This window comes from Corythoichthys intestinalis, chromosome 5 (assembly GCF_030265065.1).
Source record: "Corythoichthys intestinalis isolate RoL2023-P3 chromosome 5, ASM3026506v1, whole genome shotgun sequence".
NCBI classification, from domain to species: Eukaryota; Metazoa; Chordata; class Actinopteri; order Syngnathiformes; family Syngnathidae; genus Corythoichthys; species Corythoichthys intestinalis.
In genome coordinates, this window is record NC_080399.1 from 57,254,130 (window position 1) to 57,275,046 (window position 20,917).

Below are 20,917 nucleotides of genomic sequence, written 5' to 3' on the forward strand. Positions count from 1 at the left end.
TGCGTCGTGTTGAGCCGCTTCTGGGACGCGTCTAACACGCGGCCGCACTGCGACTGGTGTGCATTGGCTGATTGACTTTGACGCCCGCGTTTCACTGCGTTCTCGCGGCGGCCACGTTGTCGCGCCGTTGACATTTCTGGGTTATACTGTCCTACCGTGTTGGTCCTCATTATACTAGAGAAGACGGAGTAAATATAATCTACACAATAAAACTGTAACCCGATTGACTCACAGCCTCGAAAAGTAAGGGTTACATTACGTCAGAAACTAGTTCGGTACACCTCCGTTCTGAATCGAGCACCCCGTACCGAAACAGTTCAATACAAATACATGTACCGTTACACCCTTAGTATATATATATATATGTATTATATTTATATTTATATATAGATTTTTTTCATGCATGGTATGTCCTCAGACCTGCTTCGAGGTATAAATCTCCCCCCCAGCCCCTCACCAATGTTCGACTCAAAGTTACACCCTTGATCACACATATTTGCTTTCTGAGAGGTCACAGACACGCAGTAAGTGACAAAGAAGAAAGCAAACAAAATGAATGGTTAAATTCTGTCATAGTATCAGAAACCTAATGAAATACCTTACTATCTAGCCAGAAAATATAGTGATATTTTTATAATTGAAGAATATGAACTCTTCTCTCTCCCTCTCCCACTTGCTGTCTCTCTTTCTCTGCTTTATTGCTGTGCTTCAGGCCACTAGTCTAATTTCATTGACTGACCGTAATATTGACCGCATGCCTCAATTTGAGTGCTCCAAAGACTAGTGACCAGTGCTCTGCCGTCTGAAAGCAAGCTCAATGGGAGTTGGTGTAGGAGGATATTACATTAGCTATAGAGTGCACTATGGCAGGCAGATCAATTTCTGCTTGCCTGTTTAAATATGGTTCAGTATATACAGAACATGCAACATTTTAAACAGACATCTGGTGTTCGTCGTACTCTTAATAGTGTGCTGTATCAACCATGTTCGTATTGTTGTAAGCATTTAGTTCATATCTGTTTTCTGTAAAAGACAAATAATTATAAAGCAATGGTGCATAGAAGCATAGATGATTAATTTCGCTCAGGTTAAGTTGCCTTTTTATTAAATCCACACAATAGGAAAAGTGTCTCTGAATGTATGTATATAAAAATAACAACGATAATAATAATAATACATTTCATGCGCTTTTCAAAATGTATATGAATACAAGATTTAGCTAACTAACACAATCATTACAGAAATTAACAAAATATTCTTCGTGGCGGCAGTATTTCCACTTTTCTGCAGGACAATCACACATCAGAGCGGGTTCACGCATGCCTCAGTGCAACTAGGCACATTCAAGCATTGTCGGTGCCAGGATTAGCGATCAGGTACCATAGACTAGGATGTCAACCTATCAACACCTACAGGGGATTTTCACAATACTGTGTTCCCCTTCTCACATTGCCAGGATTGTGTATGCCCCACATTTATTTTCGACTTACCTTCCCTCCTCTTCCTCCTTGGTTATCAGACCCTCCCCGAATTGTGTCGATGGGTAAATATAATTAGATTTCAATAGCAATACTATGTTCCTAAGTAGCATAGACGTCTAATAATTGTTGTTGTTGTTTTTGTTTTTTCTTTTCCTCTTCTGTCTGCTTCCTTTCTTTCTGTCCCTTCTAACCACTTCCTGTTTGTTGTTTTCTCCTAATATATAAAATATAATGAACAACTACAGTGGGAGTATATCAAACTCCCACGTGGTACAGTAAAACTGCTCAGACTTTAAGAACACTCAGATTTCCATTATCCGTGTCTAAACAGCTTAACAGTACAGAGTAAAAAAAAAAACAAAAAAAAAACAAGTACAGGACCCTGAGACTATACGTACACAAAGCTGAAAAAGTGAGGCCGAGGAATAGTCAGCCTCAGGTCCACAGTCCAGGATGAAACATCGAAAACCCTAGAATACATCATATAAAGACCCCGAATGATAAGCTTCAAAGTGAATGTCTTAGGAAGCAAAACCCTACGAGGGTGCAGAAGAGAAGGAGCAGACAACCTCGAAGGACAAGCCCCTACGTGGAATGTACCACTGGCGAGCTGAAGAAGTGGCTGACATCAAGTAATCCTACCAGTGGCTTGAGTACGCTCGACTGACAAAGAGCAATCATGGCTGCACAAGAACAGGCCCAAAGTACAATGGCCATAGCGACCAAGACCTACCAAAGCAGATCAGACCCAAGGTTCAGGCTGTGCAAATATGCTCCGGAGACAGTCTGGCACATCGTAGCAGGATGTAAGATGCCAGCTGGATCAGCGTACATGCAAGTGGCTTTGATTGCATACAGGAACACCCATAACCAGTATGGAATGGTAGAGGCCAGATCCCAATGGGCCAGGCTACAGAGAGTAGTGACGGGATCTGTCGTTCACTTGAGTAAACGAATCCATTCCGGTTCGTTCAGTAAAACGATTCGTTCAAACGAATCGTTCAACGAATCGTTCGCCCCCCTCATCTCCCTCCCCACCCAAATGAATCGTTCGGTTAGTGAACGGGAAGTGACGTTGCCGAACGAATCACCAAAGACCGCTTCGCAGTATAACTGAACGGGAAGTGACATTGCTTGGTCCCTCCCTCTCTTGCACATTGACCACTCGTCGTAGTTTCAGAAATGAGTGACAGGCGATATCATTCTGCTCTCAGAGACAGCCTCGTCTCTCTCCCGCTGCTGCAAAAGCGAGGGAGAACTTCCGCGTCGTCTGTCCTAGTTCTATGGGCTCAAAGTCATGGCTCGTGCTTGCATTTCGAATTAGGACACGGTTAAACATTTTCCTTTTGAGGGGGAAGTCGGGGTTTGGGGTCGGGGGCGCACGGACTTTCTTTAGCATGATCTTGCTCACATATACAATGCTGCTGCTAACAGCCAACGCGGCATGCCTGCTGTCACGAAAATAAAAATAAATCGAAAGTTTAATTTCTAATTGTGGAACGGCCAACACATCATATTAACCTCTCGCTCTGTTGTATTTTTGTTTTTTATTATTAAGATGATCGTTTTGAATTTTTGCACTGGTATTAATAAATAAAATAATCCGGTCAGCTCCCCTGTCGTCCCCGCATCTCAGATCGTCAAATGCTGACGAGAAATAATTGTTTGCTTTATGATTTCGCCTTTCTACTCTCATTAGTCTGTTAAGAAAAATGTAGACATATTGCGACATCTCCCGTGTCCGCGCGCTTTGTTTTTGGGGCGCTTGAGTAGCACATGATGGACGGATTGACATAATTTGTCAAACCAACCGACACCCTCTGACACAAAAAAAAAAAAAAAAAAACACTCGGAAAAAATTGACATGTATATACAGTTTCATTGCAAATCAGTATTATGGTGATCATACTAAATATTATTTTTTTTCTGTGCACATATGAGGTACATATCGCTGCCATGAAGCCTCCATATAGTGACAGTTCTCTGCCCGCTTCACTGCCGTCACGCGACCGCAGCTCAGGTTTTGCTTGCCTCATAGCTACGCGTGTTTTAAATTACTGTAAATTTGATAGTATATCGTCATAGGCACAGTCCCGAGTCTGTTGAGAAAAGTAGAACACTAAACCATGCTCGCTAGATTTGTGTGGTGTTTTTGTCTTTTTGAGCAGCATTTGATAGGCTCCACGTTAACAAATATGTGACAAAGTCGTTTCCTTTCATTTTATGACTCGTTCACCGCATAGTCATTACTGGAAAGTCAAGTTAGCAGCAAGCTAGGTCAGGAACCGGAGGACCGAATCACTGAACGGGAAGTGACAAAACTCAGTCTTTCCCCCCTGCCTGCACGCTGGCTGCTTATTGGCCACACGTGAAAATGAGTGACATACGCCATGATTCTGTTTCCGCTCCCTCCCCTGCCCGCGATGAGGCTGGCGTCTGATTGGTCGTGTGCGATGTCAGAAGACGCTGCCGCTTGCTCAACGCCCTCCCACGCAGCGAACAAGCGCCACCAACTTCATAGAACGAATCAGTGCAGATGGTGATTAGTTCGGTCTCGTTCACCCAAACAATTCGTTCAAAAAGAACGAATCGTTCGCGACCGATACAACACTAACAGAGAGTGGCTGAGAACAACAAGGCCAAGGTTCATCAGCTTCTAGACTGGCAAAAAGCTCCAGGCTAACCGACCGGAAGAATGGCTCTAGCTCAGGGGTCAGGAATAGATATGGCTCTTTTGACGGCTACATCTGGCAAATCTTCGGTTATTCCAAAAAAATTTTTTAAAGTTTTGTTATGTAATGGGAAGAGCGCTAGGACCCCGGGGGAAACCTGGCGGGCGTAAGAACCACAGGGGAAGCGTTAAAAATAGCAACCAGTAAGGGGCGCTCACATATTTTCCATTAGCAAACTAGTGATCAGGCGACATTCGGGACACTACAGGTGCGGCAGTGGAGAACGTCTGAAGTCTGATGATGCGTGTGGCAGTCGGTTGAAATAATAGCTATGGATCTTTAGCATGGTGCAGACAGGGATTAAATGCTTCAGTCTGTTGCTACACATTTAATTTTGCTTTACTTTCATTTTTCTTGTACAGCTGAAACAAGAAAAAAAACTACGTCCGTCTCGCATTGCTGCACACACATCTCATTTCTTATTCGCTCTGAAATGTGGATTCTTACAGAATTATATTAATAAACAAATACAAGTGTTTGTGACAAAACATTTAACTTCTGCATTTTAGACACTACTAGCATTCACTCGTCGTCCGCTCGCCATTACGAACACATCTGCAGTCAAACATAAACATACTGTAATAGCCCAGAATGGGGAAATAGGAAGGAGAGGAGTCAGTGATGACTTTCCCACTATATTGTGGCAACCATAGAAATAAAACCAAAATAACAGCGGCATCCGCAACATCCTAACTTCACTCTTACGCCGTACGCTCTCTCCTCCTTGCTTCCCGCTACGTCACTACTCCGCCGTCTGATGGCCTCTTCAAGGGCCCACAAATAGTTACGGACATTACAATACTTAACGATCAACATATTTCTGAACTATATTAACACACAGCACACATCACAATCATCATAAAATAAAGCAATCCGCTAATATATACAGTCAAATTATACTCTTTTTCTCACCTCAAACAAGAAAAAAATACTAGTTTACAACGTCCGTCTCACATTGCTCTAAAATGCGAACATTTATTGCCCATGCACGCCACGTAGCGAACGCCTCTCCCCTGCTGGTTAAAAACCGTAAGTACAACAGTCTATCTGTAGACACAAAATATTAAAATAACTATTTTAATATTATTTAATAATTGTTATTTAATTCATTATCATTTATAAAAGTTATTAAAAAGAATTCAGAGACTTATTGTACTTTAAAAGTGTTGAAATTACATAAAATGCACATATTACTTGTATTATTAGTTTTAAACATCTTGTATGGCTCTCACAGAATTACATTTAAAAACATGTGATGTTCATGGCTCTCTCAGCCAAAAAGGTTCCCGACCCCTGCTCTAGCTGATCCCAGGAACAACATCTGAAGCCTTAGTTCAGAAGAGTGCAGTCCTAAGAACAGCAAAGATACTGCACAGAACCCTCAAACTCCCATGCCTTTGGTAGAGGGCCCAAGCATGAGGATGACACAGATACTAGCCCGCGAGGGGTGAGAAGGACGTTAAAAAAAAATTTTTTTAATAAAACACTATTCCCGCCACCTTTCCCCGTCCCCCTTGGTAGGGTGGGTAACTGTTCATCTCAAGCTCGGGTCCTCTACCAGAGGCCTGGGAGCTTGAGGGTCCTGCGCAATATATTTGCTGTTCCAAGGACTGCGCTCTTCAGGATGGAGATGTCTGATGTTTCTCCAGGTATCTGCTGGAGCCACTTCTGCGACTGGCTGGCAACCAGTTCAGGGTGTACCCAGCCTTCTACCTGGAGTAGCACCCCTGCGACACTCATGAGAATAAGTGGTTCAGAAGATGAATGAATTATATGAATGTTATGGAGAGGGATTAAATGTATGGCATTAAAGGTGAAGCAATGAAAAATGTGTGTGCGCCTAAATTTTGTGCTGGTACTCCTCAAGAAAAAAGTTAGGTGCAACAGTGCAACCAATGCAAAAGTATGTGTGGAGCCTTGGCAATATATATATCGCAATGTTATCGAATTCAAACAGAGCTATTGAAGTTATCTGGTGTAAATTCTTCGACTTTTAATATAGCAAACACCCCAAAAATTGCAATGTTATTTTTTTTCCAATATTGTTCAGGCCTACTACCTGAAGAAAACCCATGCAGGCAAGGGGGAGAAGATGCAAACTAATCTACACAGGAGGGCCAAAGCCCGGGTTCGAACCCTGACTTACAGAACTGTGAGGTGTTGTGCTAACCACGCCACCTCGTAGTAGGAGTACATTTGCGACGGTTTCCACTCAGTGACTGTCTAAATGTGGTTGTGAATGGTTGTCTGTCACTCTACAGCTCCTGCGACTGATTTAGGACCTGTCCAGGGTCTTACGATGGTAAATGATGAATGGCCTTACACTTGTGTAGCGCTTTTTAACCTTCAAGGTACTCAAAGTGCTTTGACACTATTCCCTCAATTACCTAGTGAATTACCTGCGCCATGCTTCCCCACAATAGTAGGCTATGTTTCCCTTGAGGTGCAGTATTTCAACATAGATGGAAAATTAAAATAAAACATGTTTGAATAAGTGTGGGAGTTGAACCCTTTTTGAAAGAAAAGTGTTTATGTAACATTGTAAGTAGAGATGTCCCGATCGGGTCCAATCACGTCACTTTCAAAGTTTCGGAATCCGCAAAAAAATATCGGACATGCCTTTTTTTAAAATATATATATATATTTTTTAATTAAATCCTTGTCTAATTGTATTTAACGTTACAGACATAATATGTTACACTCATCCAGAGTCTTTAGTTTAGGCTTAAGGTAGGGTTATCAAGTTTATCCCAATAAAGGCGGTAATTAATTTTTTAAAAAATGTATCACGTTAAAATAAATGCAATTAATGCATGCGCTACACGACCCACTCACGCATTGTCGCGCTCAATCTGTAATGGCGCCGTTTTACCTATATAGAGCGCTAAAAGGCAGCGTAAAATGAGTAGGGTGAATTTTGGCAGCCTTTGGAGCCTCTTTTTAATTGGCTAAAGCCTTACAATCTCTCTCCCTACGATTTGAAATATCGTGAGAAGCAATGTGGTGAAGGAAGGTAGTAATTGATCTTTTTCTTAACACCCTATGTTATTTCCCAACGCAGAGAAGATATATAAATTGGTAGCACTACGCACAGTCATGGTTCCACTTCCCATCATGCATTAGGGCATGGCTACAGTATCATTTACTGAAAGCTCAACAAATACACTAGATGGCAATATTTAGTCACATTTGTCCTTTAAAAATTACAAGTCTTTCTATCCGTGGATCCTTCTCACAGAAAGAATGTTAATAATGTAAATGCCATCTTGAGGATTTATTGTCATAAATAAACAAATACAGTACTTATGTACTGTATGTTGAATGTATATATTCGTCCAAGTTTTATTCATTTTTTTCTTAATGCATTGCCAAAATGTATATGATCGGGAAAGTTATCAGGAATGATTGGAATTGAATCGGGAGCAAAAAAAAGCAATCGGATGGGGAAATATCGGGATCGGCAGATACTCAAACTAAAACGATCGGGATCGGATCGGGAGCAAAAAAACATGATCGGAACAAGCCTAATTGTAAGCATCTGGTGTGTATGTTTGTAACCCTGTAAGCGTCTGGTGTATGAAACTCCAATGGGTGCAAGACCCTGCAGGAATTAACAGCAAATATCAGCATTTCATAAGTCATGTGATAAAATGGCAGCAGGTTAGTGTGAAAGCTGCCAATCAATTCAATATTAGGTCAAAGAACAGGATTACTTTTTTTTCTATGATAGCCTTAAGGCTGGTTTATGCTTCTGCAGCGGACCTATATCATTAGGGCAGACCTGATTTACGACCCTCTGCCGTAGCCTGGCGTGCACCTCCACAAAATCAACGTCAACGCGTGGTGACGTGACACTAATGGACTGTGATTGATCTGCTCAGACTGTTGTTTCCGGTTCAACGCGAAAGCACCGCCATTTACAAAACTTTTTTGCGCTCCACTCAAAAATGGACCAAGCCGACGAGCGGGTCATCAAAGAGAGGTCCACAAGTACGACCACCTATGCAATGTTTCGTCAACGCATTATAAAGATTGCCAAATTTTTCGTGGAAGGAGATTGCCGAAAATACGGGGTTGGAGGTCAGCGAATGCATGAAAAAAATGGAAGAACCTTCGAGACAAGTATGTGTGTTCGGAAGCGAATGGCCACACAAAGCGGTGACCTGGCAGGCCAAAAACTGCCAGCTTTTTATCACTTCATGTCGTATTTTTGGTTGGGACACTTTATCATTTATTTTGTCTATGTGCTTGCTGTGAGTCAGTGACATATTTACATTTTACACTTCAAGTATATGAACAATAAAGCACAGGTTTGGTGTCAAAAGAGGTGTTTTGATGTTTAATTTTCAACAACAGACAGTTTGCACCAGTGGTCACCAAACTATTCCACATAGGGCCGCAGTGGGTGCAGGATTTCACTCCAACAAAACAAGACCACACCTTTTCACCAATCTGGTGTTTTATAAGTGTAATCAGTTGATTGCAGTCAGGTGCTGCTTGTTTTAGTAGAAACCAAATTGGTTACAAGGTCTGTGCTTGATCGGTATGAACAAAAACCAGGACCCACAGTGGCCTCGAGGACCGGTTTGCAGACCCCTGGTTTACACACTTGATACATCATCACTGATTGAGAGTGCCTCGGTTGTTTTATGATAACGTATTTGCCATCAAGGGTTCCAACGCAGTTTGGAAAAGTTCCATAGCCGCCAGAAATCTGCTATGGCTTCCCACTGGCTGGTTGTAGGACACGGCAAAGAAACCGGACAAAACGCTGGACAACGCAGGTTGCTGGCTTCCACGCTATGCTACATTTCGTAAACTGACAGTCTCTGTGCGGCATCAACAGTCAGACAGGCCACCTCCGCAACCGTCTTTTGCGTCACTTTCGCCTCAACATTTGTATGATCAACATTTGTTGTTCAATATTGATGAGCTGAAGATCCACATTCAAGCGTTCCATTTCTGTTGCCATTGTTATCTAACCGGAAGAAAACTCAAAGAATTCAACAAGAGTCCTGCAACACCCCTCTAGTGGCTTGGTGGTGAATTACAGAGCAACGTGTTCCCTTGACGCAGAACTTTGAATGCTCGTTGACGCAGAAGCATGAATTAGGCTTTAGTCTGACACTAAATCACTAAAAGTTTTACCTTGTGAAATTTGTGATTTTTTTATCATCATACTTGCGAGAAAAAATGGACTGACTACTTCTCTGATTGTAGTTGAATTAATATGAAATTGGTATTCGTTTTCAGGACAACGTAGATCTGGGAGAGCTGATGTTCTCATTGTGCTATCTCCCCACGGCTGGCAGGCTCACCATTACCATGATCAAAGCCAGGAATCTCAAAGCCATGGACATAACTGGTGCTTCAGGTGAGTTTTAATTTATGTTACGTTGAGTTAGAAAAGGGACATTCCAAAGGAGTGTTTAAGGTCTTTGGTTTTCCCTTAATAAAGCACTTTTGCTCGAAAACTATTCTTAACCACTTTGATTGAACATTGTAATATCCTCATTGCACGTTTACTCCGTAGATCCATATGTAAAGGTGTCGCTGATGTGTGATGGTCGGAGGCTTAAGAAAAGGAAGACGTCCACCAAACGCAACACCCTGAACCCAGTTTACAATGAAGCCATCGTATTTGATGTCCCCCCAGAAAACATCAATCAAATAAGCCTACTAATAGCCGTCATGGACTATGATCGGTCAGTTAGTTGCCAGTGATGCTCATCTGTAAAGGAAATATGAGTTTCAACAATTTGTTCTTGTGTTCCTTTTAGAGTTGGGCATAATGAAATTATCGGAGTGTGCAGGGTGGGTACGGAGGCTGACACTCTGGGAAGAGACCACTGGAGTGAGATGCTGACATATCCACGCAAGCCTGTCGCACACTGGCATCCGCTAATTGAGGTATGACAATAGTATGTAATAGGACAGGGGTGTCAAACCGATTCCGCAGTGGGTCCTGGTCTTTGTTCCAACAGATCCAGCACAGACAGTTCAACCAATGAGGTTTCTGCTAAAACAAGCAGCACAATCAATTGTAAAACACCAGATTGGTGAAAGGCTGTCCTCCTGATGGGTTTCAACAAAAACCCGCACCCACTGCGGCCCTTTGAGGACCAGCTTGACACATGTGCAATATGAGATCCATACTTGGCCGGCAACCTGTTCATGTTGTACCCTGACATCTGCCCAGGAGAGGTTCCAGCATCCTAGGGACCTTCATGAGTAGTTGATCATATTATGGATTATTATTAGCACATTAAGGTCAAACTGACTCATCAAGAAAATGATAATGCATTTAAAAACTAAAGATTCAGACTTTTGAGAAGATAGTTTCATCTGCTGTTGTTATATTGATGCATGGATCTTTAGTGTTTAATATTTAGAAGGGATCATTTCAGAGTTAAAAGGATAAAGATCCTAAACAGACCAAAACTAACTTAATGAAAGTAAGATTAATCGCATGATGTGTTTTCTTATTCTTTGTGAAAAAAGTCAACAACAACTATTAAACAGCCATTATATAACTAGAACAATGCGAAGCTTTCATTCTTGTTGTTCACTCCTGTTTTGTTTTTCTATGATTTTCACAACAAAGACAGCTGTAACATTGAGCAGTAACTACATATACATAGCTTTTTATAGTTCTGAATTCCCAGCCCACACTCATTAAAACAAACAGAGCATGCCAAAACCGATGCTGGGGTGATTCTTGTAAATTCATGTTGTGTTCTCAAATGTACTGTGTTGAGTAAAAAGATCTAAAAGGTAAAAGTTCAGGAAAAATATTTACATTTCAAAACATTGTTGATAAATGTAGAGTACATGATTAAAAATCAACAATTAAGTAGCTACTTGAGATAACTAACCAACAATTCAGTTAAATCACTTCAGTTTTAGTACACACTTAACATTCAACGAGCTCTGTACAATGACAAAAAAGGCTTTCTATTCTATTCTGTTGGTTATTGTATTCTGATGAGTGACTGTATGAACTCTCCTGTCGGTAAGAACAAAGGGGATATCAAAAGAGATATATAGGCTCTTTTTTTCTCCTCCAATTCAAAACACTTCTCACGTTGCTGTTTTTTTTTAACACATAAATTAAAAACAAGTGATCCACTAGCAGTCACAATGGTTCAGCATAGGATTTGAAGACGTTAGTGACCCTGACTGCCAATGATGATGAAATAAGATGAACGTCCGTGTTTCGAGGGCACTTACTCCCACTACACAAGCAATGTTTTCTCTGAGGCAATTACGTTTAGTGCTAGACTTAGTAAGATCCTGGCTAATGGCTTATTTGTGTTTCTTGAAAAGATCTACACACAATTCCTAAGGGCCTACTGTGTGTACCAAGCTGACATTTTTATTGTTATGTTAGAGGACGTATTAAGCAAGAAGATTCAACTGCCTAGGAGGACATCCTAACTCAGGGCCCATCTTCCTGTTCAGTCCAGCACAAGTATTCGCCAAGTCACGGGTGTTTTAGATCAGGTTTTGGTAATTTTGTGGACAGGCGCTTTGGAAAATGGCACAAGTACAGTGGTATGAAGAAGTATCTGAACTTTTTGGAATTTTTCACATTTTTGCATAAAATCACCAAATGAGATCTGATCTTTGTCAAAATTATTCAGATGAAAAAACAGAGTCTGCTTTAACTTAAACCACCCAAACATTTATAGGTTTTTATATTTTAATGAGGATAGCATGCAAACAATGACGGAAGTTTTAAACATGTTACTATCGAATTATTTTAAACAAGAATAAAGTGGTAGAAAAATGCTTGGCTTTATTAAATGCTTCATTGAGCGAGTCTACTCAAATCCGCTTAAGCTGCTTACTTACACACAATAAGTTGCCACAGTAACTGTTTAACAACTTAAACAATGATTGACGCATGCAGCGCTTTTCAAACACAATATCAAACACAAACATCTGTCAATCATCATTAACTTTAATAAGCAACTCCAGTGCAACGTGCACTGCCTGACGAACAAAGAGCAGGAAAAAGGAGGGAGGGAGAGAGAGTGAGACTACGCGATCGGCTGGGGACAGCTCATTTGTATTTTTTTTTTTTTTTTTAATAATAGTAATTTAAAATTATAATAATAATAATATAATATTTTCAAAATCCGCAATGGACTGAGGGAAGTTTAAAGTGCAAAGTAGTGAGGGATCACTGTACCGGCGTTAATGTATAACAGCATTTCTAAAGGCGTTTTTTTTTTCAGTAGTGAGTAATCTAATTAATTACTTTTCCCATCTGTGCATTGCCGTTACCATTATCGAGGATGTGAAGGGGCACGTTGCTAAAATTTGGTTGAGCGAAGCGCAAGTTGTTTGACTTTGTCACACATCAGCTGCCTGCCTGCTTGCCTGTAAATAGCAGAGGGGGAGGAGAGAAAGGGATGGTGACGCCGTTGCAAACGCGATGATGATTGGCTAGGTGGGCGGATAATGCCCTGCTTCACTGCACGGTCTGGCAAACACAACAAGACCGATAATGGCGACGGGCCATGGAATTTCAAAGGTAGCATTCTCAAACTTGAATTATATTAAACATTGTTACTTTACAGAATATTTAAGGATAGTGCTCTGCTTATAGTGCAGTAGGCCTAACAGAGTTTGCACTGGTTAATGGTCAGTTTACATTTGTGTTTTCTTAACAGACTGTAATAAAGTTGATCCAAATAAATACCAATGTTCTAAAATACTGTATACAGGTAGTCCACGGGTTACAACTTACCCGACTTAATTGATTTCGACTGGAAAAGCATGTAGTACCTCCGCAAGCGAGTATGAGCGCATGTACACACAAAGAAGAACGTATATGCGCACACGAAGAACATATTTGCGCACACGAAGAAGAGCACACACACACAAGCCATTTGCTCCCATTAAGAAGGGTAAAGAACTGCAAACCTGCGCGCACATTTGTTGCTTATGAAGCGTCCACAGAGGCGACACCTGTATATAACACCTTTTTTACTGTTTAGTGAGCGTTTTATTTAGTTTTATTTATTTATTTATTTTCCCTTCAGGCATATTCAACCCGAAAAGAAAAGGGCTGACGGGAGAAGCCGAAGCTTATATATATAGGACGCAGAAATACGTCCTTCGCCTTTGAGTGTCTGAGTAGAAAAAAAGTTTTCAATGGTGGTCGAATACTTGAGTTAATGATCTGATTGTTTTTGATGATGTGCGGACGCTAACTAATACATGCTAATCGTTTGTGTGGATTGTTTTTTCTGTATCAGCAGCTAGTTATAAACGCAAATTGGAATTGCTGTTATTGAAGATTAAACTGATTTAATTTTTATTTTACTTACATACTGCAAGTGTTGATGTAATGAGCAACTGAATATAGGCAGCAAACACGGACGTCTAACATCGTCATTTCGTAGATTAACTCGCTCTCTAGCTAGGACTTAGCTCCAAGATCTTGGCGAGGGCAGTACATTGACGTATAATCAGGGGTGCACATAAGTGGTCCGCATGCGCGCATGCGTACTGGACGTAGACAAATGCACTGGCCCTCAACGGCTTCCATACGCTTTTGCGTACCGATGGCTGACCACTGTATTTGCGGCGGACACGAGAAAATAACTTCTCAAAATTTTGAAGAGGCAGGCCACACTGAGTAATTACTTTAGTGATGGGACGAAATGAGCCGAGGTTCCGAAGCATGTGTCGAGTAATGGGAGGGGGGTTTCCACGAAGCTTGTAGCGAGGCGCGCTTCATTTCGGCAAAACCCGGAAATGATGACGTGGGAAGCCTCGCCGGCGGCCGGCGGCCGGCTGACTCTCGTGAGTGCTTCGGAAGTGATCCAACGTTTGGCGCACATTGCAAAAACAGGACAGACTACGGTATAAATTGGTTGCAAAACGCAATGGCGATCGCCTGTTATCTCACATTTTGTGGATTTCGGGCTCCTGTACTTGTTACATCTGTGCGCAACAGTGCAACCAGTGCAATCTTTTTTCGAGCCTTGTCCTTTGCTTGCGATGGAACCTGCGCGAAAAGAGCGATCCTCCCCCGTATGGGAACATTTTGATTTGATTGCTTTCAATAAGGTAAGGGAGAAAAACTACTTTAATATAAATGTGAGTGTGTGTGTGTGTGTACCTATCTGAACCAAACATCAACAGAATGAACAATCCATTAGTGTACTGGGAGGCACAAAAGAATACCTACCCAAATTTATATAAACTGGCACTCACTTTTCTCTGCACCCCAGCTTCATCTGTGCCTTGTGAAAGAATATTTTCTAAAGCTGGTGAAATATTTTCCCAAAAAAAAAGAAACTGTTTAAAGCCAGCCACTGTGGGAAAGCTATTATTTCTAAATAAAAATGGATAACAAATTACCATTAGCACTTGTTGTATTTTGTTCACATACTAAATTACTAACACAAGCACATTCATATCTTTGTCTTAAGCAAATAGCCATTGAATTCTTAACAATGTTGACCTCTTGGGCTTCTAGACCACTTGATGGCGCCATAGGGTAAATGAAGCACCATGAAGCTTTGCTACATGTGCAAACCAATTGGCTGCAAAGCTTCATTGCTCCATGAGGCTTCATTTGGCCATCACTAAATTACTTCCATGTTCCCCCACCCCCGTCAAAAAACAGACAGACGACAGAGACGTCACCGGAGCTACCGAAAAAAAGGGCTTTTGCTGAAAAGTGGTTACAGGAGGTACCATGGCTAGAAGCAAATGATGTTCGCACGGAAATGCGGTACAAAATGTGCCGTGAGAATCCCAATGTCGCCGATAAGAGCAGCGCATTTTATGTAAGGTCAAAGAATTTCAGCCATCCAAACTTTGAAAAGCACGAAAAAAACAGAGAGCATGTGGCAATTAAGCAAACTATCGATGTCAAACAGGACCCCACTCGCTCTATGGACAAGTGGCAGAATAAAGGTAATGAACAGCGACATGCACTGACAAACGTGTTTTTGCTCGCATTTTACAAAGCTAAACATGCACGTTCAATGAGGTCTTATGAGGAGGATATCCCACTTTTAAAAAGGCTTGGAGTTAATGTGGGAGCCGCATAATGCCCATTATTTTGAATTGGTGCTTCTTATTTCTTTACATTTCACTTCAAAGTAATGGCAATTTTGGTGTGACAGTTGATGTTAATCAAGCATTAATTGTTAATATAATCAATTAAAGTTAATTGGCTCTAAGTAAAGCTTGTCATAAATTTATCGCATCAGGCGGGTCGGCTCTCAAGCTCAATGAGGACCAAGTCACATCTCCAGGTCCTCCTCTGAGAACCTGGGCAAAAAAATTATGTGCACCCCTGCGTATAATAAAGGTTTTTGGATAGTTCTTTTGAGATTTAGAGGGTATTTTGGGGTACTTAATGGGTTGATTCCGACTTAAGCGGAAATTCGGGTTACGTTGCCAGCGTAGGAACGGAACTCGTTCGTAACCCGGGGACTACCTGTATAGTGTTTTTATTCTTCAATCAATTAATATATACATATTTGAAGTGAAAGATATTATAGAATGTATCATGTAATAACGTGTAGAACATGAAAAGTAAACAGTTACTTTGCTGAGTAACTAATTATTCTTACAACTCAACTAACTCAATTACTTTTTAGAAGTAATTTGTCACTGTAACAAATTACTTTTTTTAAAGTAATATTAACAACACTGTCCATAACTACTTAAATAATACTGTGATAAAAATAATTTTTGGCCTTGAGTGGCCGCATGTACCTTATCTTCCTCAAATTATGCGGCAGCACAGTGAATTGTAATACACTGATCCCTCGCTACTTCACTTCAAACTTCGCGCCTCTGGTTCATAGCAGAATTTTTTCCCAAAAAAAATACAGATGAGCTTTCCCGAGCTGATCGTGAAGTCTCGCGCTCGCGTTCTCTCCCTGCTCTTTGTTCATCAGAGAGTGAACGGGAGTTGCTTATTAAAGTAATTGATGATTAACAGAAGCTTAAGCTTTGATCTTGCCAGGGACTCGACCTTCAAAGCGCATCATGTGTCAATCATCGTTTAACTTGTTAAACAGTTGCTGTGGCAACTCATTGTGTGTGTGTGAGCAGCTGGAGCGGATTTGAGTGGACACTCAATGAAGCATTTAATCAGAAGTGGGTAGAGTAGCCAAACATTTTACTCAAATAAGCGTAGCGTTAATTCAAATCAATATTACTCAAGCGAAAGTAGTCATCCAAAAAATTTACTTACATACAAGTAAAAAAGTATTTGGTGAAAAGAATACTCAAGTAATGAGTAACATCATGAGTAACTGCTTAAGAATTCTTTTTTAAACAATGGTATTATTTTCTGCGCACAAAGTTATCGATATGGTCTATTGTTATAATGATGCTGTACAATAACCCATTAGATAACGACATTAAACCAAAGAAATACAAAAAAACAAACAAAAAAAAAAAACATTGAATTCCAACGAGAGGGGGACAAAAAAATAAATAAATAAAGCATCCAAAGAGGATGACTGTCCTCTGGTGGAGAAAATAGTTCTGGGTTTAAATAGTGAAGCGTTCCTTCATATTTATTACTATCTTGAAATTAAAAGGATCATATCTCCGGTTTTCTGTGGTCAATCGGTGCCAAATACAAACTGGGAGAGAGTTTAAAATCCGCGCTTTCGAGTCATGTTGAGGACAGCGTTCTATATCAAATACTTCATTTTACGGTGCTTTAAAGACAGCATATGATTGAATAGGCTAGCGTGAAGATAGAACGACAAGCTTGCTTGTGATTGGCATAATGAAGTCATGTGATTATTGTCGCGACGTCTCATTGGTGAAATTGGTAGAGCTACCCCAGATATACACCAGGAATGTCTCTACTCTTGGCATCGCTGGCAAAAAAAAGAAAAAATCTAAAATTTAGAATAAGGGAGAAAAATGTAACAACTCTTGTGTAGCCCAAAGTAGCAGAGGAAGATTAGCGTTTTTTTCTTCACAAATCTACTCAAGTAAATGTATAGCTTAGTAAAACTATTCTTAGAAATACATTTTTTAAATGTAACAGACTACATGTAAGACATTACTACCCACCACTGCATTTGATAAAGACAAGCATTTTTTTTTTTTTTTCCTTTTTTAAAATGGATTGGGCCTCTACTTTTTTTCTTGTTTAAAAATAATTCTGTTGGGCCATAGCTTGTTTAAAACTTATCATAATTATTACATTTAAAGTGCTTCATTCATTTATTTAAATATATACGGCGGAAAACACTCAGGTGTTCGGAACTCAAGTTCCGCTCTAAGACCCTCAATTTGGCCAACTTTCAAAATTGTCTGATATGAATGTGTGATACATACTTAAAATCTGAATTTTCTGGGGGAAGAAACATTTTGAACAGGAGGGCATTTTGAAAAAAAAAAAAAATTAAACAGCAAAACCCTATCTGGAGCTTCATGAAAGAGCAGAATTAAAGATGCCATGACTTTAACGAGATATTATCGCGTACTTACCTTGTTTCGATCCAAAAACTCCACGTAGCATGTATCATCGAGTGTCAAGACACAGATGTGAATGGCCACAGCCGGATTTTGGGGGGATTTTAGGGGTGTAACATGGTAATATAACAAGGGTCGCGATGCAGAAATCGCAGACATCAAGGAGTGGTAGAGATTTTCTTTTTCAGATATTTTACCTTTTAAACTTTTTTTTCCTATTTTTCTTTGTTTGGATCAATTATTTATCATCTAACATATTGGAGAAAATGTGTCAGTAACAAAAAAATACAATTAAGCTACAGTTATGAGGTAGATATCCGTGAATTTTTTTACAGACACCCATTTTATTCATTGTGACGCAATTTGTTTAAAAGTTTAAAATCTGCGAGTGAATAATTTTTAAGGTTTTTTTTTTTTTTTTTTTTTTTTAAAGGAAATATTGAACATCAATTAATGATTCTAAGCTAAAAATGATATACATTTTGAATAATAAATATAATTAATTACCTTCATTTTATGGCTGGGTTGAAACAAAAGCGGTTGCGCGACGTTTGTAAACGGGGGTCTCCAGGGTAAAGCAGACAAATTAAAAATAGTTTGGGGGATTAATGTGCTATGGCAGCATATAGACATATTGTTCTATCAAACACAACAGTTGTTTTGGCTTAAAATACAGCAGTTTATTTTAAAGTGGAGTGCAAGAGCAGAAACTGCTTTTTCAGTCTTGTCTGTGTTTTCCGCCATATACATAGACGATTTTTTAATTATACTTTGGGGAAAAAGGTAAACAATTTTTTTTTTTTTAACTTGTCTTATATGTATCACTTTCCAGCGATAGATCTGAATAAATACATTGAACAAAAAAAAAAAAAATTGGGGGGGACACTACTTACGGTTTTTCAGTTATCACAACGGGTTCTGGTCCCCATTAACCGTGAAAAACGAGGGATCACTGTCATAGAAAATCTTAACGCTATATAGACCCTATTGCACATATAATTTTCAGCTACAGAATAGTATTTGGAGCATTTTCCCATATGCATTGTTGTGCCACTAACTGCATCATCTTTGTCTACTTTCTTTGTGATCTATTAGTGGGTTGGACAAAGAGCAGCAGGGAGTGGAAGTCAAGGAGGATCCACCAATTCTCTGAAGGCACCGCCATCACCATGAAGACACACACACATGCATACATGCACAAACACTTGCACATAAACCCTAATTTTGGTAAAAATTTAAAAAAAAAAATTAGAAAAAAAATTAGAAAAAAAAGAGTAGACCTGAAAAAAAATTACCATTAAGGAAGACCCATACTTCTTTCATCTTTGTTACTTACATAAAACTTAACAACATTCCGAGTGAACTGCTGCTGTAAAAAACAAAACAAAAACAAAAAAACGTGTTACTAACAGTATTAATAATTGGAAACTAACTTTTGTAAAACCTGAAACTTTAGATATTTGTGATTGTGGAGCTATTGATTTATCTAAAGTATTGCTTATAAAGTGAAGGTTTGTTTAACAGAAATGTCAGAGCTTCTTAGTATAAGATATATATTTTTTTCATTTCACCTTCCTCCTGCTCTTTTCTCAAATAAAATCTATAATGTATTTGCTTCAAGAATATCTCAAAAGGATGTCAAAAAGAATCTAACATGTTTTTTCTAACCGCATGGTTTAAGTAGTATTTTTCACAGTGTGTGGTTAAAATAAACAAAATAGATGCATAGTAGTGAAATGTTGATATTCTACATTTTAAGAGAAGCGATCCTTTTTCTTGCAATTATTCCCATTTGGTATAGTCAAACAGTGTATTGGTGGCTGGTTACAATTTTATGTGTTGTAATTTGCTTGGGAGCAGTTTAATTCAACCATCCTAATATAAAAACATGCCTCATAAGAAGTAACGGGGGAAAATAAGCTGAAAACAGGAAATCGATGATGCTACTTCCACAATTTTGCTTATTCTACCATAAATTTAAAAAATAAAATAATCTATTTCAACATTCCCACAAGGTTTCATTCATTTGCACCATACACATAGTCAGTACTCGCAAATATTAATTTGAGTTTGGGTAGACTTTGGCATAAAGCTCTTCAAAACCGTTTTGTGTATATTTTTGGGAGAAGTTTGTTTGTTTTTTGACATTGTCACAAGTAGCAGTGATGATTTGTGTTTGTCAATTAAATGCATGTATTATGCTTAGTTGAATTCTCTTTTCTTCTGACCCTTATGTAAACACGATCTGAACTGGTTAACCATGTCGTAATAAATATTTCTGTATGGATGGATTGGTTTGTGTAAAAAAAAAAGTCAAAAACATACAGCACACATAAAAAAATCTCGCACACCCCAGCCCACAACTTCTCTATGAGTGTTCCCTGGTGTCTGCTGTGAAGGAAGTATCCAGGAAGATGTGACACCACACAGTAAAATCACACACGGGTGCTGAAAGTGATGCAGGTATTGACAATTTGTCTGATAGTAAAAGAAATCTTTAAATATTCAAGCCTGGGAGAGCTACTGTTGGGTTGCAGCTTGCACTTCTTGTCACACAACATCTTTGTAAGTGCCATACAGTGCCTTGCAAAAGTATTCGGCCCCCTTGAATCTTGCAACCTTTCGCCACATTTCAGGCTTCAAACATAAAGATATGAAATTTAATTTTTTTGTCAAGAACCAACAACAAGTGGGACACAAATCGTGAAGTGGAACAACATTTCATTCATTCATTCATTTTCCATGCCACTTTTCCTCACGAGGGTCGCGGAGGTGCTGGAGCCTATCCCAGCTAACTACGGGCAGTAGGCAGGGGACACCCAGAACTGGTGGAACAACATTTATTGGATAATTTAAACTTTTTTAACAAATAAAAAACTGAAAAGTGGGGCGTGCAATTTTATTCGGCCCCTTTACTTTCAGTGCAGCAAACTCACTCCAGAAGTTCAGTGAGGATCTCTGAATGATCCAGTGTTGTCCTAAATGACCGATGATGATAAATAGAATCCACCTGTGTGTAATCAAGTCTCCGTATAAATGCACCTGCTCTGTGATAGTCTCAGGGTTCTGTTTAAAGTGCAGAGAGCATTATGAAAACCAAGGAACACACCAGGCAGGTCCGAGATACTGTTGTGGAGAAGTTTAAAGTCGGATTTGGATACAAAAAGATTTCCCAAGCTTTAAACATCTCAAGGAGCACTGTGCAAGCCATCATATTGAAATGGAAGG

General features: G+C 39.7%; 1 protein-coding gene across 2 annotated transcripts in view; it reads left to right on the top strand.

Annotated features, from left to right (window-relative positions):
• syt9b (synaptotagmin IXb) overlaps window positions 1-20,287 on the top strand; it is a 105,347-nt gene extending 85,060 nt beyond the window's left edge. Inside the window, exons 5-8 of one of the 2 annotated variants that reach the window (XM_057837259.1) lie at window positions 9,467-9,587; window positions 9,747-9,918; window positions 9,994-10,123; window positions 18,785-20,287. In XM_057837259.1, the coding sequence (XP_057693242.1) occupies window positions 9,467-9,587; window positions 9,747-9,918; window positions 9,994-10,123; window positions 18,785-18,862 (501 nt within the window). In that variant the 3' untranslated portion in view covers window positions 18,863-20,287. Of the gene's footprint in view, window positions 1-9,466; window positions 9,588-9,746; window positions 9,919-9,993; window positions 10,130-18,784 lie in introns of those variants that run through there. The other variant, XM_057837260.1, reaches the window with a different exon arrangement.
• The last annotated feature ends 630 nt before the right edge of the window (window positions 20,288-20,917 follow it).